This window comes from Solanum pennellii, chromosome 3 (genome assembly GCF_001406875.1).
Source record: "Solanum pennellii chromosome 3, SPENNV200".
In the NCBI taxonomy this organism is placed as follows: domain Eukaryota; kingdom Viridiplantae; phylum Streptophyta; class Magnoliopsida; order Solanales; family Solanaceae; genus Solanum; species Solanum pennellii.
In genome coordinates, this window is record NC_028639.1 from 70,275,828 (window position 1) to 70,290,386 (window position 14,559).

At 35.5% G+C, this 14,559-nt stretch overlaps 2 protein-coding genes across 2 annotated transcripts in view; one reads left to right on the forward strand and one right to left on the reverse strand.

Moving 5' to 3' along the window:
- Positions 1-8,013, forward strand: part of LOC107015232 (PH, RCC1 and FYVE domains-containing protein 1) — an 11,508-nt gene extending 3,495 nt beyond the window's left edge. Inside the window, exons 4-10 of the mRNA XM_015215435.2 lie at positions 130-219; positions 311-391; positions 1,438-1,632; positions 1,706-3,820; positions 5,381-5,527; positions 6,370-6,539; positions 7,493-8,013. Of these exons, the coding sequence (XP_015070921.1) occupies positions 130-219; positions 311-391; positions 1,438-1,632; positions 1,706-3,820; positions 5,381-5,527; positions 6,370-6,447 (2,706 nt within the window). The 3' untranslated portion in view covers positions 6,448-6,539; positions 7,493-8,013. The remainder of the gene's footprint in view (positions 1-129; positions 220-310; positions 392-1,437; positions 1,633-1,705; positions 3,821-5,380; positions 5,528-6,369; positions 6,540-7,492) is intronic.
- A 685-nt stretch (positions 8,014-8,698) lies between these two features.
- Positions 8,699-13,265, reverse strand: LOC107012864 (microtubule-associated protein RP/EB family member 1B). Its single transcript, XM_015212820.2, has 8 exons — positions 13,026-13,265; positions 11,597-11,665; positions 11,423-11,509; positions 10,779-10,885; positions 10,548-10,684; positions 10,401-10,477; positions 9,690-9,803; positions 8,699-9,090 (listed from the first exon to the last, which is right to left on the reverse strand). Exons 1-8 carry the CDS (start codon positions 13,128-13,130, stop codon positions 8,983-8,985), a joined length of 804 nt encoding a protein of 267 aa, XP_015068306.1. The 5' UTR covers positions 13,131-13,265; the 3' UTR covers positions 8,699-8,982.
- Between the last annotated feature and the right edge of the window lie 1,294 nt (positions 13,266-14,559).

Sequence of the window (14,559 nt, forward strand, 5' to 3'; positions counted from 1 at the left end):
CCACAACACACACAGAGACTCTTTTACACACCCTATTTCTCTGCTTCAAATAAGGGGTATTGCTCTGAGGTTTTTGTAACCCATTCTGAAATTATCATTCATCAACTACTTCTGATGGACTAATTTCAGGATGAAACAAGACTGATATGGTATGTTGAAAAGGAGGAGAAACAGCTTCAATTGAGTCAGGTTTCAAAGATTATTCCCGGTCAACGAACTGTAAGATCCTACTTTATCAATATTATGCACACCAAACTTCATCCTAAGTGGTATTGTCCTAGTGACATTTTTATCTCAAATGAAATTATAGGCAAATTTTCTGCGGTTTCCTAGACCTGAGAAGGAATATCAGTCATTTTCACTTCTATATGGCAAAAGTTCCTTGGATTTGGTAAGTAATATTTACAGTCTTAGAGCACATCACGTTCCCTTCCAAGTTTCGGTACTTGCATAAAATGGAAGTCCTTCCTTCATATATTTCTTTTAGAGTAGAAAATAATCATTAAACAATTAGATATGATTAATTACCTATGTACGGGGAAGTGTGAGATTTAAATAACCCCCAATCTTTTTTTTCTTAAGAGATTTTTTTAATTATTGGGATGATAGATATGAACCTGAGGTTTGAACCACTGTTGATTGATTAACAGATAGCTCTTTAAATGCCTTCTACGGTTAATAGATTGACTCTCTTTTGAGGTTAAAAATTCTAGCCATGCATTTTATTTCATACCTTAGTTGCCTGTTTGGTTTAGTAAAATGTAAATCTATGAAATAACTTTATGTAAGTAGTATGAGGAGATGGCAGAACATTGGAAATTGTATATTTATGCTTAATTGCAGTTGGGAGACACTTCCTGTATTGGTCAACACTAGCCAGTCTTCATGCTTCAAAGGAATGGGTATCTTTGCTATTACTATGCCGATCATGAACACAGTTCATCTGTATTTTCATGATATATGCATTTTGAGTCATATGCTTGCTTCAGGAATAATATATTGTAGATTTTTAATAACTGCTCATTTCGTTGGTTAAAATAAAACATTTAAGAAAGTGTACATCTTTGTACTTGCATGTCACTCATATCACTGATATTATAGAGATGCAAATGCTTGTGTCCTTCCGATTGAGTGAGAATTCCCATTCTTTAAATTCCAGAGATTTAATGGGTTTATGAAGCAGGATAATATGAACCTCTGTCCTCGCAAAAATTTAATTTTCATTACTGGTTAGATATGGTTGCCACAAAGGTCATCATTAAAGCATGTGTTATGTATTTACAAAGTATATGGACTAGAATTGTCAGAATTAAGAAAATTAGTTGATCCAGAATACGGTGATTGTAGTAGACCAATGCTATTAGTAGAAAAATGGAGAGTTCTAGAAGAATTTTATATCTTTTGATTATAGAATCAACAAACTGAACCCTTTGACAGATCTGCAAAGATAAGGAAGAGGCAGAAGTCTGGTTTGTTGCTCTCAGGGCCTTGACATCTCGGGTTGACTGTCAAAAGTGGACAAGCGATATAAGATATGATATAGCATATTCTGATGGTTCAACTTCTGCGACACAACGACGTTCTCACTCTGCTTTGTCAAGTAGTAGTGGAAGCAGCAGTACACCCTATGAGGTACTTACAATGATGAATTTATCATTAAGTTGATTGATTTATGATCTTGACTCCCTTTTTCTTCTCATGACAGGACCCAAAGAAAAATCTATTGGGTTCAGTTCCATCTCAGAGTCCTCCAAGAAAGAGATTAGAAAGAGCGTTCTCCGACTATTTACTTTATAATTCAGCGGCAAAATGTTCTTCCCATAGAGAGTTTGCTGCTAGTTCCTTCAATTCAAGATCATACGGAAACCTAGATGATGAAATTGGGCAGAGCTCTACAGATACTATCCGATCTAGTTTCTCCAGTGCCATTAGTTCATCTAGCCACGGATCTTTCACAAATGCTGATACCCTCTGTGACATTTTAATATGGGGAGAAGGAATTGGTGATGGCCTGCTTGGTGGTGGGATGTGTGGACTTGGAAAATTTGAAACTGCAAGAAGAGATGCACCTTTGCCGAGGACCTTGGAATCGGCATTACTACTTGATGCTCAATATGTTGCTTGCGGGAGAAGACATGCCGTACTAATCACAAAGCAAGGAGAGATTTTTAGTTGGGGAGAGGGCTTAAGTGGCAGACTAGGGCATGGAGTAGAATCTGACATTTCTAGCCCAAAACTTATTGACACTCTCTGTGGGTTGAATGTTACATCAGCAGCATGCGGAGATTATCATACTTGTGCCACAACAATCAGTGGAGATCTATATACATGGGGTGAGGGTACCTTTAACTTTGGCCTCCTTGGGCATGATACTGGAATCAGCCACTGGATCCCCAAAAAAGTAAGGGGTCCTTTAGTTGGTAAGCATGTCTCATATGTCTCTTGTGGTCCTTGGCATTCAGCTGTTATAACATCTGTTGGCCAGCTTTTTACTTTTGGTGATGGAACATTTGGTGCTCTAGGTCATGGGGACCGTAGTAGCATTGGTATTCCTAGGGAAGTTGAAACTCTACAAGGACTAAGAACAGTTAGAGTGGCATGTGGGCATTGGCACACTGCAGCTGTGGTAGAGCTCTCTTTTGACGATTCCAGTTCTTGTAATTCCCCACCTTGGAAGCTTTTCACCTGGGGAAATGGGGATGACGGACAACTTGGACACGAAGATAATGCTTCTAGACTCACTCCATGCAAAGTTGTACAGTTGGATGGCATTAACTTCAGTAGAGTAGCCTGTGGCCATAGTATTACAGTTGCTCTGACAACATTAGGGCAAGTATATACAATGGGGAAAGTTGATTATGGGCAACTAGGAATTCCTGGAAGTACTGGGAAGTTTCCTTCTCGTGTTCAAGGAAAAATTACAGATTGTTTCATTGAAGAAATAGCTTGTGGATCTTTCCATGTTGTGTCCCTGAGCTCAAACTCTGAGCTTTACACGTGGGGAAAGGGAGGAAATGGACAGCTAGGACATGGGGACAATCATGATAGGAACACTCCTACACTGGTTGAAGCGCTGAAAGCAAAAAAAGTAAAGGATGTGGTCTGTGGAAATAATTTTACTGCAGCCATTTGTCTACACAGAGAAGTGTCTGTCGCTGATAATTCCATTTGTGCTGGATGCCAGAGTCCATTTAATCTCAGACGAAAACGTCATAACTGCTACAACTGTGGGCTTGTCTTTTGCACAGTATGCACAAGTAAAAGATCTGTAAGAGCTTCTTTGGCTCCAAAAGTGAACAAACCTTATCGCGTGTGTGAAGATTGTTTTACTAAATTGAACAAGGGCTTGGATATTGGTTTGACTTGTCTACCACCTAAGGTCACTACTGGAAGCTTACAGAAGAATACTGGAGAGAGGAGGAAAGAGACCTCACCTTCCAAACAAAAAGGCCTTCTCTCTAGGCTGTCCTCATTCAATTCATTCAGGTCTGACGATAAGCGTTTTAGAAAGAACCAGAAGCAAGATTCAAACTCTGAGAATGTCTCTCCAATTCCTAATGGCAATACTCAGAGTGAAGTATCTCAAACATCAAGCCAATTGTTGTCCTTTTCTAGTTGCCCTGAGATATTGTCTGTTTCTTTTGTTGGATCAACAAGTCGCTCTCAAGCTGGTTCTCCTGCTTCATTTGAATCATGTTCATCTAATTCTGTGTTGCTGAGATCTGCTTTTGCTGCACAAGCAAATCACGAAGTGGATCTTGATGATTCAAAGCAAACAAGTGAAAGTCTGAAAAAGGAAATTTCCATATTGAAGGAGCAGGTAAAAACTACCAAGATTTTTTGCCAAGCCTCTTTGTTGCTGCATTTTTTTTCCCGTATAAAGTAAGGGTAATTTTATTAAAGATAGTACCAAGTAGGTACTGCAAAAAAGTACAAAGAAGTATTACAAAGACTTCATTACAAAGTTTGCTTCAGAGTCCAAAAACTCACAAAAAGATCTTCTAATCTGTATTCCTTGAACCAGATATATAAGCTCTGTATGCTTTTGTATTTTACAAAAGATAGATGTTGTATATTCTCCTCAAAGCATCTCTTATATATCTGTAGGCATATAAGCCACATAATGCCCAGTAGGCAGTGGGATTGTTTTCTAAATCTGTTTCAGTTTGCTGCTATTCCTGTGTCCCAGTCAGCATGACATTAAGCTTCTAATATCCTTTGGCACCACTCACTGTACCCCAAAAACACACCAGAATAGTGCCCGAATATTTCAGGGCCACTGTTGCTGCATTCTGTCATACCTAGAAGAATCATTGAAGTAGAAACGTTTAATGTCAAAATATCAGCATTTGTATTAGATATTTTTGTTTAGCTGATACTGTTTTCACCCATAATTTCATAATTTGAGCTATTCTTAAATTGTTTCAACGGAGTCACATTAGATAAAAGTCACTAATTAGATCAGCAACTTAATCCTTTATTCCAAATTAGTTGAAAAATATTTTTGAATTCCACTATTTGAAATCAAGTAGTTACTCTTAAAAGTTCTACACCACTTAACTATAATCCAACTGTTATTGTACTTCTATTCTCACACTGCAGGTATATTATTTACTCCTAAGAGAATGTCAATAGCTATTCGGATAAATGACCTCTTTTTCATAGAATCCTTCTATTCTTGGAAACATATTTACAGTGGTTGGAACAACAGGATAACGGATAATAACAATATCAAGAAAAAACTTTGTTTAGTTTATCCTGATTGGTCCAAAGTATTTTTTTAATGCACAATATCTTACTGTCCATTGAGAAAGATTGTGTTCTAATGTACCATAGCTACTTATTGCACTAGATACTGGTAATTGTTTTGCAAAGGGTTGTCTTGAAATAGTCCAAGAACCAACTAATAGAAATAGCAGCCAGGTTAAAAGTCACAGTAAGCAGAATCAAAGTATAGTGTTGAACAAGTAGGTGTAACTGTTGAGTTCTACGGCGGTGAACTCAACGGCATCAGTTATAGTGATCCTGCTACTGGGAAAAAATATGCTAGACGTGCTCAATTGGGTGAAATTTTCGAATTAGATCGTGCTACTTTGAAATCCGATGGTGTTTTTCATAGCAGTCTAGACGGCCATAGTCTCTAGATAGCCCTAGCCAAGGTTTCGATTCTGATAGAGTAGCCTTGCCTTCCCCACAGAGGAGATAGACTGGTCTATAAAAGGTACCTTCTGGAACTAGAAGAAGGAATGTAGGAGCTAGTCTTCAAAGCTTTCCGACTAATTCATTTGTATGCAGTTTTACTTATCCTTTCAAAAAAACAAATTTGTGGTATAAGTTGATTTGTATGTGCTCTATTGCATCTGAGATATACACCATGCAGGTAGACATTCTTACCCAGAGATCCCTGTTCTTAGAGGCTGAGCTTGAGAAAAAATCAACTCAACTACAAGAGAAATCTGAAGAAGCTAGAATGGAAACAGACAAAAATAATGCTGCTAAGGAAGTCATCAAATCTCTAATGACGCAGGTAGACCCTTATGCTTAATATATTCATCATGTCCTTAAATATATTCTGCAGATAATTGAAAATGTGTTTATACTAATTATAAATTAGATTTGGAAATTCAGAAGTTCCTGTGGAAAGTCCCTTGTTTACAAATAAATCATAATTCAGTGGTTAATTGTTTATCGTTACATCCAGCTGCTTCTTTTACTTGTCCGTGTCTAGCCCAAAAACCTTGATAGAAATTAAGTCATATTAAGTACCTGATAAATAATTTTAGCATTTGACTTAGCATGGAGAAAGAAGAAAGGAGAAACAAAAAGACCCATGTAAAAGAATGTGGAACCAATAAATGTGAAAATGAGTACCTAACAGAAATAATAATCACAACTATTAGAACTGGTAACAAGGGGGTACTAGATTATATTCAGTTCAGTTACTCTATCAAAGCTAACTTTCCTTTTTTACAATATTATTTTCTTTGAGTGGAGAATGGAAATACAAAAGCTGTAGCTTAGCCCCATAATTGTTTTATGTCAAGATACTTCAACAAAATAGGTTGTGATTACAAATAACAGATAATTAGAGATATGTTAGAGGAATATAAGATATACTAGCATGTATGTGTAACATGTTTGAGTGCTCGTTGACTTTGGAAACACCCTCTTAAGCCTTGCATCTGGAATTACTCTTTCCAGAATTCAGGAGCAGTTCTTAGCTTCTGCTGTTATTCAATCCAGAGAGGACTTAATTTGCACTTGGGACAACTTTCATCCCCTTATAGAACTCTATCCTTATTCCCATCTATAACTACTTTTCATTGAAGTGTTCTTATTCTTGTGTTTTTTTTTTCTGGATTTACCTAGGTAAAGGGCAACACTGCAAGAGCACCTCAGGATGGTTCTGCAGAAAATCTGATCCATTCGACGATGACAGTGCCTTGATCCTTGTTTCAAGAAAGAGTAAACCATCCAGCTAGGATTTCATCATACTCCTAATCCTTTTGCACTTTTCTGCTGATCACTGAAGATTTATGGTAGGTTTCGAGATACTTATTTAATCCATTTTACTTTTTTTTCAGTGAGTGGTTAATTATGCTTTGGGGAAAAAAAATTGTCTGTTACAATCTTCTCTAACAAATAACTTCTTTGAAAAAAAACAAACTCACAGCATCTTCTCTAATCAAGAATGAGAAATCTGTTAAAGAACCCTTTGGGGTGGGGCCCAGTGGTTTGGGCTAGGGACTTCCATGTTGGAGTTCTCAAGTTCGAAACTCTTTGCTAGCGAAAGCAAGGGGTTTGCCTTCTATGTCGAGCTCGTCGCACTGGGCTTGCCTAGTGTGGGTTACCTCTCCTATGTGGTTTGCAAGCTATTGTAGTGACTGCGGGTTTTCCTTGTCATTAAAAAAAAAATCTGTTAAAGATAAACCCCTATTGGTGCATGAAGTTTCCAAGAGAAGCTATTTTTGATAAATCTCTTGTTATAACTGTATACCAAATGACATAGTGATCCTATCATACGGTTGATACATGTCCATGCTGCTGTTTGGTTGACACTCACTCGCGATATTAGACCATAATCTGACTCTACATATTCTTAACTCAGTATATTTACTTCTGTTAATTATGTCCATCCCAAATAATCATCATTCGGCTGGCCCACATCTAATTTGTAGCTTGTTGCTTGTTTATTTGTCTGTTTTGCGGATGTTGCTGTTATTCGTAGTTCCAGTCAGCTGTTGTCTAAATCAATCTAAGTTTTCTGCATTTTGAAGTGGATGAAGGGCCTATGCCCTTTGCATCAATATGAGGATTCTCCTCCAGCTTGCTATGATGCAGAAATGACCCTAAATTTTTAATATGTTCCCATCAAAAATGGAAGGATCACATTGGTTCTCAATTGCATCATGTAAAACCACAAGTTTGATGAAAAAATTGTTATTTCAAATACATTTTAATGGAAGTTATCTGCATCTCTGTGCATGTGCAGTTGGGTGTCATCAATGTCTGAAAGTTTATCAGTCGTGAAAATATGAGAACGGTGAGATGCACGCCAACTGATTCAAGGGAAAAAGTCTTATTACCTGTACAAAGGTTTGATACTAATGAAGATGTCTCTCTATCGGAAAGTGTACATTCAATTTTGCATATAGAGTGGAGCTAATATCCGTAGTACACATTAGGATGAACTGAAGGCTGCTGTTTCTATGATGAGTAGGTGAAAGGAAATGAAATTCATGATAATAATCAACACGCTGTGATATGTTCTTCCTCGTTTGAATTCATTGAGCTGTTGAAGTACCTACGCTTACCCACTTCATGCGGTTCTCTTTCTCCTAACTGTGTAAAGAAGTATGCGGACTTCTTTTTGTTTGTTTGACATTGATCCGAGGGTTCCATATCTTGTCAATTTTGATAATGTTACTGTAGAATAAATGTTTTAACACTACGAGAATACAAATACAAATAGCACCTTAATCAATGTATAATTAATGCAAGTGTTACTATTTAGCATTATTCTTATATATTCTATCAATCGACCCTTTAAGTAGGTGTACTTGAATCAACTAGGAATATATTCAGATGGCATACTTAAGTTCTTTTATAAAGTGAATTCGATTACATTAGTCTTTTTCTATTTTGTTACCTGCATTCTCTTTCAAAACTCACTTTCCAAATGCATCTCACTCATTTGCTTCTTTCAAATCACTACCTGCGCCTTTTAAACTTGCTGCTTAACCAGCCCGGCCATGGACGAAGATAATAAAAATACATATTCATTATGCATCAGTCTCTGGTACATCAAGCAAACATGCTGGTACCTTTGTGCCAATTCATTAGATATTTTCAATAAACATTAGCATAATCGTGAGTAGAGTCTTGTTCAATTAGTAATATTTTATTAATCTTGTTAATATATGTCTACTTTGTATCGTACATGCGGGGCTGTCAGAATATCATGTGGAAACACATGATAACTAGCATCAGTGTAATGGCAATGAGTGCCTTTTGTTTTCAGCTTTATGCTCATTCCGAAGTTCTTTACATTGAAAATTCTTTTTCATGCTGAACATATAACAATTCAACTAGCAATACTTACAGTTTTGGTGTAAAGGTCAGAAGATGGTGTAATCTATCTCTGGATAGAAAAACCTCGTTCTTGAAATTTAGTAACAAAGAAAAAGGGAAGAGAAAATTAATAGAAGAAGCTTTTGATTTGTGGAAGACATGGTGTACTCTTTCAATTAAAGTTCACTAATATGGTCTATCAACATCGAAATTTGAAATACAAATTCCGCTTCACTGGAGATATCTCCATCAAGTACACATTAGAGAGACTTCTCTTTCAAAGCCAAATAAAAGAGCACATGGATGTACACAACAGAAAGCTTAGCAACATTTCACCAAAGATGAAACAGTAACCTCTACATTTAAGAAACTACTGCACGCAATTTTTACTTATCATATTCCAATTCCAATTCAGCTTTTACTTCCATCCACGGAGTGACTTAGAACTTCTTGAGCTTCGGCCAAAGCTGATTCTCTTGCATCAGCAGCATATAATATCTTTTTAACTGCCATAGCCATCTGCGGAATGCAATAATAATACGACAACACCATTGATTAGATGACTCGTAACACACATTAATGATATAATGAAGAAACTTTGCTCTAACAGAAGGAGCAGTGTGTTCAGTATTATGCTTATACACAATTTCCAATCAACGTACAATCACTTAAGTGGAAATCTCTAAAGTATCATACATGATGCCAATGTGATGTTTAAATAATGGGAAAAAATAGCAGAAAGGTCAAATAATTTCTCATAGCCAGCATAATTGAGAAGAAAGCAAAGTAAAATGAACCACTCCATATAAATACTCTCCTTATCATGTCATACATATGACAATTAGAAAACATTAATGAAGGAAATCCATGACACAAGCAACTGGTGTAGTATTTGTAAGCTACAGAGGGGCTGGGTTTAGGGGTTTGAAACTATCAGTGTTATGTAATAGAAGGGAGGCACAAAGTTCCTCTAGCCCAATAAGTTCACATTCAATCACTTATATGCGTTATCAGTTAGACATGCACAAGAAAGTCAACACTATAGAGGAGCTTTTTGTAGCTAGCCAACTACATCACAATCAATTCTCTTTTGGTAGAGATGGGAAAGAAGAACTTACCGGGACATCTTCTAAGTCTGGAGTCTGACAGAGAATCTCAATATCTCGTAACTTTGCAAAATAAAAATCTCTTTCTTTCTCCAAATGGTCAACAGAGAGCTTGAGATCTGTAACCTGGATGGTTAAGATATGAGTGCCAATAAACAGTCGAAGTACTACTAGGCAACCAAAACAGGGGATGCTTATCACAAAAGGAAAGAGAAACAATAAAACTCCATAACAACTATACCACAATCCCTGTTAGTTGGGAGATCTGTTATGAGAATCTGGAATATCCATTTGGTCTTTTTCACTCCACTACTCAACAATTCATCTATTAGGATGAATCAAATCCTGGCATATCCTTATGCAGTCACATAACATCTATAACTGAACTTAAGGCTCCTGTCAAAATCCGAACCTAATGTCGAAGAGAAAGAGAAAAAAAATAGAACCAACAGCAGCAGATGTGATCCATTAATGCTAAGCTAACCATATCTTAAGCCTCGAATGTCCTACATTTTGGTGTGGTTTGGCGGTCCAAAAAAGTTCTGCAAGATCATGACAGAATAGGAGTATCTTTTGACCATACAGAAACAAGTGCTGTGATTGACTAAGCCAGCTTAAATTGAGCTTACTAGTGCTTCAAAATTAGAAGAGACAATTATTCATTCACTCAATCAATCTGCTAAAAGCTAAGCAATCAACTTCACACAAATATAAGACTGTTACCTCCTTTGACAAAGCCTGAATCTCCGTTGAAGAATTAACCCCACCCATTACTGGACTTGACCTTCCTTGTTTTATTCCTAGTCAAAAACATAGTTTAAGAAAAGTAATACTAACTGAGAATAGATAAGGAATATATCTGTCGCTCACCTGTAGTCTTAGTCATGCCTTCCCCTAATCCAGGGTTATGACTGTTGTTAGTTAGAAGTGACTTTGCAGATCTCTGAGAACCCTTCACATTTCGTTCCCTCCCAACCTTACTTCTACGTTCCAGAGGATTATAGTTCCTGCACAATCAACGGAGAGACAACTAGTGAGTATCTGGCATCCAAATTTTAGAAGAAAAACAAAACACTCAAGTATGTTAGAAGAAGCACATACTCATTCATAATACCACCATTTACAGACTCACAGTAACGCTTCAGCCATTGCAGAAACTCCAAATTATCCAAGGGACGGCCCTTAACAAGCCTGTTAACTTCAATATGCTGCAAGCAGAATGGAAACCATCAAAAAGAATCATCTAGTTCCTCTCAACAGCAGGTTATTTTGTTTCATCAAGGGTAAACATTGATGGATGAAAACTTTGTTAAAAAGATAGTTGTGCAGGTAATACAGAAGGGAAAATCTCAAAGGAACCATTCCTCAAAATCAGCATGAATTAGTATGTCTGAATATCTTCTAAGAAGAATCAATTATTTGTTTTTCATAACGGCGGTGTCCAGACCAACTTGCTTGCACCTCGACTATTCCACCGGGTACTTGCAATAACCCAGTAACAAAAAAAGAATCTTTGTTTTACTTCTACTGTTACTATTATTTATAATATAAGATAAGCACCATCACAGATCCAAAGTGCTAAATACAGAAAAGTAAAAACTAGGTGAGACAAATATGTTGAAAGATTTAAGCCCCACTTCATATGACATGCCCTGAGAGGGTTGCACTTGGAAGAAAGAAGGGAGCCAAACTTTCTCAGTAAAAAGATCTACATAAAACTTGAAATGTGTTTCGTAAGAAATAACCTTGTCAATTTTTAGCTTGCTAAACACATCTTGCAGCACTTTGTAGTTTTGGATCATGTCATATTCAGTCTTTGCATCAAAGTTAACCTGTAACCAAATATGATCGATAAAAGATGCCAGAACAAATCAAACATGTTATGATAGGACCACCAGAACATCAGATGCAGTAATCACCTTGTGCATTGGAACAGCTCCTGGATAGGTCATGTCCATCATCTGACACTGCACAGCCCCAGATGCAACCTAACATAATAAATTTGTAATTTAAATATGTTATAAAACATTAGAAGAGAAATCAAATCATTAACATTTCAAAATGTAATACTACTATACTGTATAACATGTAATACTTAGTTAAATAACTGAACATATAAGGTTGCTAAAATGTTGGCTGGTCTTTTCCATTCATTACAAAAAAGATGCAACTTGAACCTTTAAAGCAAACTGTGATACGAGCTCAACCCTACTTCATAGATAAATCACATAGGCATTTGCTTATCTAGTAACATAAATTTGAAAGGAGAATGTGAACACCAAATTTAATCTGTTTTAAGATCCATATCTTCCTACTAGTAAATTTTGATCTATCTTTTGTATGACTGGACCTCGTCGGTCATACATTGCTCAATGCCTGGCTTCTATTGAAATTTCCTTGTCCATCTCATTTTGATTGGACACTCCATGATTTCATATGAACATACCAAAAGCTAATCTCCGCACCAGAAACAAAAAATAAATAATTGTCTTGCATGATAAAACAGCAGCAATATAATTTGGTCCATTCACATTCTGTATTCAACTGTTTATTAATCATACTAGAAGTAATACAATTCTACCCCATTCATCAGCATGTTATTTTTGTTCCTTTTCTCGAGAACTTGATCTTTACAACAATTGAAAGGAAAATTAAACCAATTAAGGTTGAACATAAATGTAATACTTGGGAGATCATTTGCATCACCAGGTGTCCAGGGTTATAACTTTTATACCAGTAATGTTAACAGGCATTTATCTTGAAGATATGCTACATTGAGAACTAAGATAGCTAGGTTACAAAAAATCTATAGAAATAACCACAAAGGCTTCAGAATTTAGTATCATTGTCATACACCAGCGTGAAGACTTGTAGAAACAACTTCCTGATTTAAATATTGAATTATCAAATAAACCACAGCCAGTACACAGAGAATTCTACAGCCACGTCCTACTCGGGTACCAAAATCCCAAAATGAATGAACTCACAGGCACAGCTATACAAGATGTAGAGGATCCGAAGTCTGACAATTAATGGAGATAAATTTGGCAAATAAACAACAACAATAATAACAATGCCTCAATCAAACTAGCTGAATTCGCTGTATGAATATCAATGTCTAATAACACAATAACAAGGGGAAAAAACAGAACGAAAATTCAAGGGAACATGATAATTGAAGCATTTATTACATTACTCATAAACCGACAGAAAAAACTATATGAAAAATCAAACAACTCACAAACCGTAACAGATTAAGAAATTCCATACCTGAAAACCCTTGAATTCACCCAAAAAAAAACCTAGATATACAAAGCCAAAATCATTCAAGAAAATGGGGTAATGTACCTCTTCAATGCGGGTAAGATTAAGCTGTAACCTGGCATTGATCCATGTCAATAGCTCATTCCTTCCAACAAAATAGGCACTATCCATTATCCCTATATTCGCCATTTTTCTTCTTGTTTCAATTCTACGAAAGCAGATGGAATGAGAAAAAAAGGAAGAAACAAAAACTCACATATATGGAATGAGAAGAAGAGAGATACTGCTATTTATATATAGAGAGAGAGTATTAAACATTGAAGAAGAGAGAGAGTGCGTAAATAAAGGGATTTTGTATTTCAAATTACACAGTTTTTAATATAGCCGTTCCGTTTTATTTATTTGGATTTTGTTAGCCTAACCCATAACCCCATAGTGGTAAGTGCCTAATTAATTATTTTATTCCATTAAAATCTTCATGAAATTAAGATGCAAGCAAGCGTTGAATTCAACTCTAAAATATCCATTCGTTATTTAGAAAATTCTTGAAAAGCTAATCAAAAGTTTTCTCTCCATTAGAATAATATTCATTTTTTAATAATCTTATTTTATTGTCAAATAATCTTATTTTTTATCATTTATTCTAAAAAATATAACAACTTCAACTTCTCTCATATTTTTTTAGTAGATTTATTTTTTAAATTATTGTTATAAAATTGTACAATCTATTCTAACGTTATAATCATAAAAACAATATAATATAATACAATAAATTATAAAGTGATAGGTGTATCCCTTTATCCCATGTTAGTTAATATCTACTAAAAGTAGTTGTCCCAAATTACTCGTCAATTCACAAAATCAAGAGAGAATTTATTATTATTATTATTCCATTTTACTCTTATAGTTTTTGAATGCGTGAGAAATCGTAAAGTTCCAAAATATCTCTTTAAGGGTTAAATTAACAAATTATTTATAATTTCATAAGGAGTATATAAAAGATAAAATGAACTAGTAGAGGAAATAATAAGTATCCAAAAAAAAAAGGTGTAAAAGAAAAGGAGGGTTCTTGCTTGTATAATGGTTTTAGGAAAAAGAATCGTTTGCTTTTTTTTTTTGATAAGTGTATTTTATAGGAAGAGCGGACTGCAAAAAGTAAGCTTTTTGTCACTTTCGTATTTGGTTTTGAGCAGTTGCCAATTGTCCATTTTCTTAAGTTTTGGGTTGGGTCCCAATTGACTTTGTCACCATCATCTTCTATTATTGGAAACAACACTAGCTGCTAGCTACTAACTTTTGCATGCTCACTATAATGTTAAACATTTCATTTTCTAGTGAAAAAAATATATATATGATGCTCAAGGGCATTGTCTAGTTGACAAACCAAAATAAATTCAGTTAGGTGAGAATTAATATGAAATATATAACTTGTCTAGTGTTGTCTCTCCGTATATAATATAAATAAAAAGTAAAACAGAAGTTGTTGTTTGTACACTGAATATGAGTGCCCAAATCAAAAAGGTAATCCATTAGGTGAGAGAGTCAATTCATAATATATGTATATAAATCAATGTATAATACATGCATGTTTTTTAGGTAAATATTTTTGGTCGAGCGG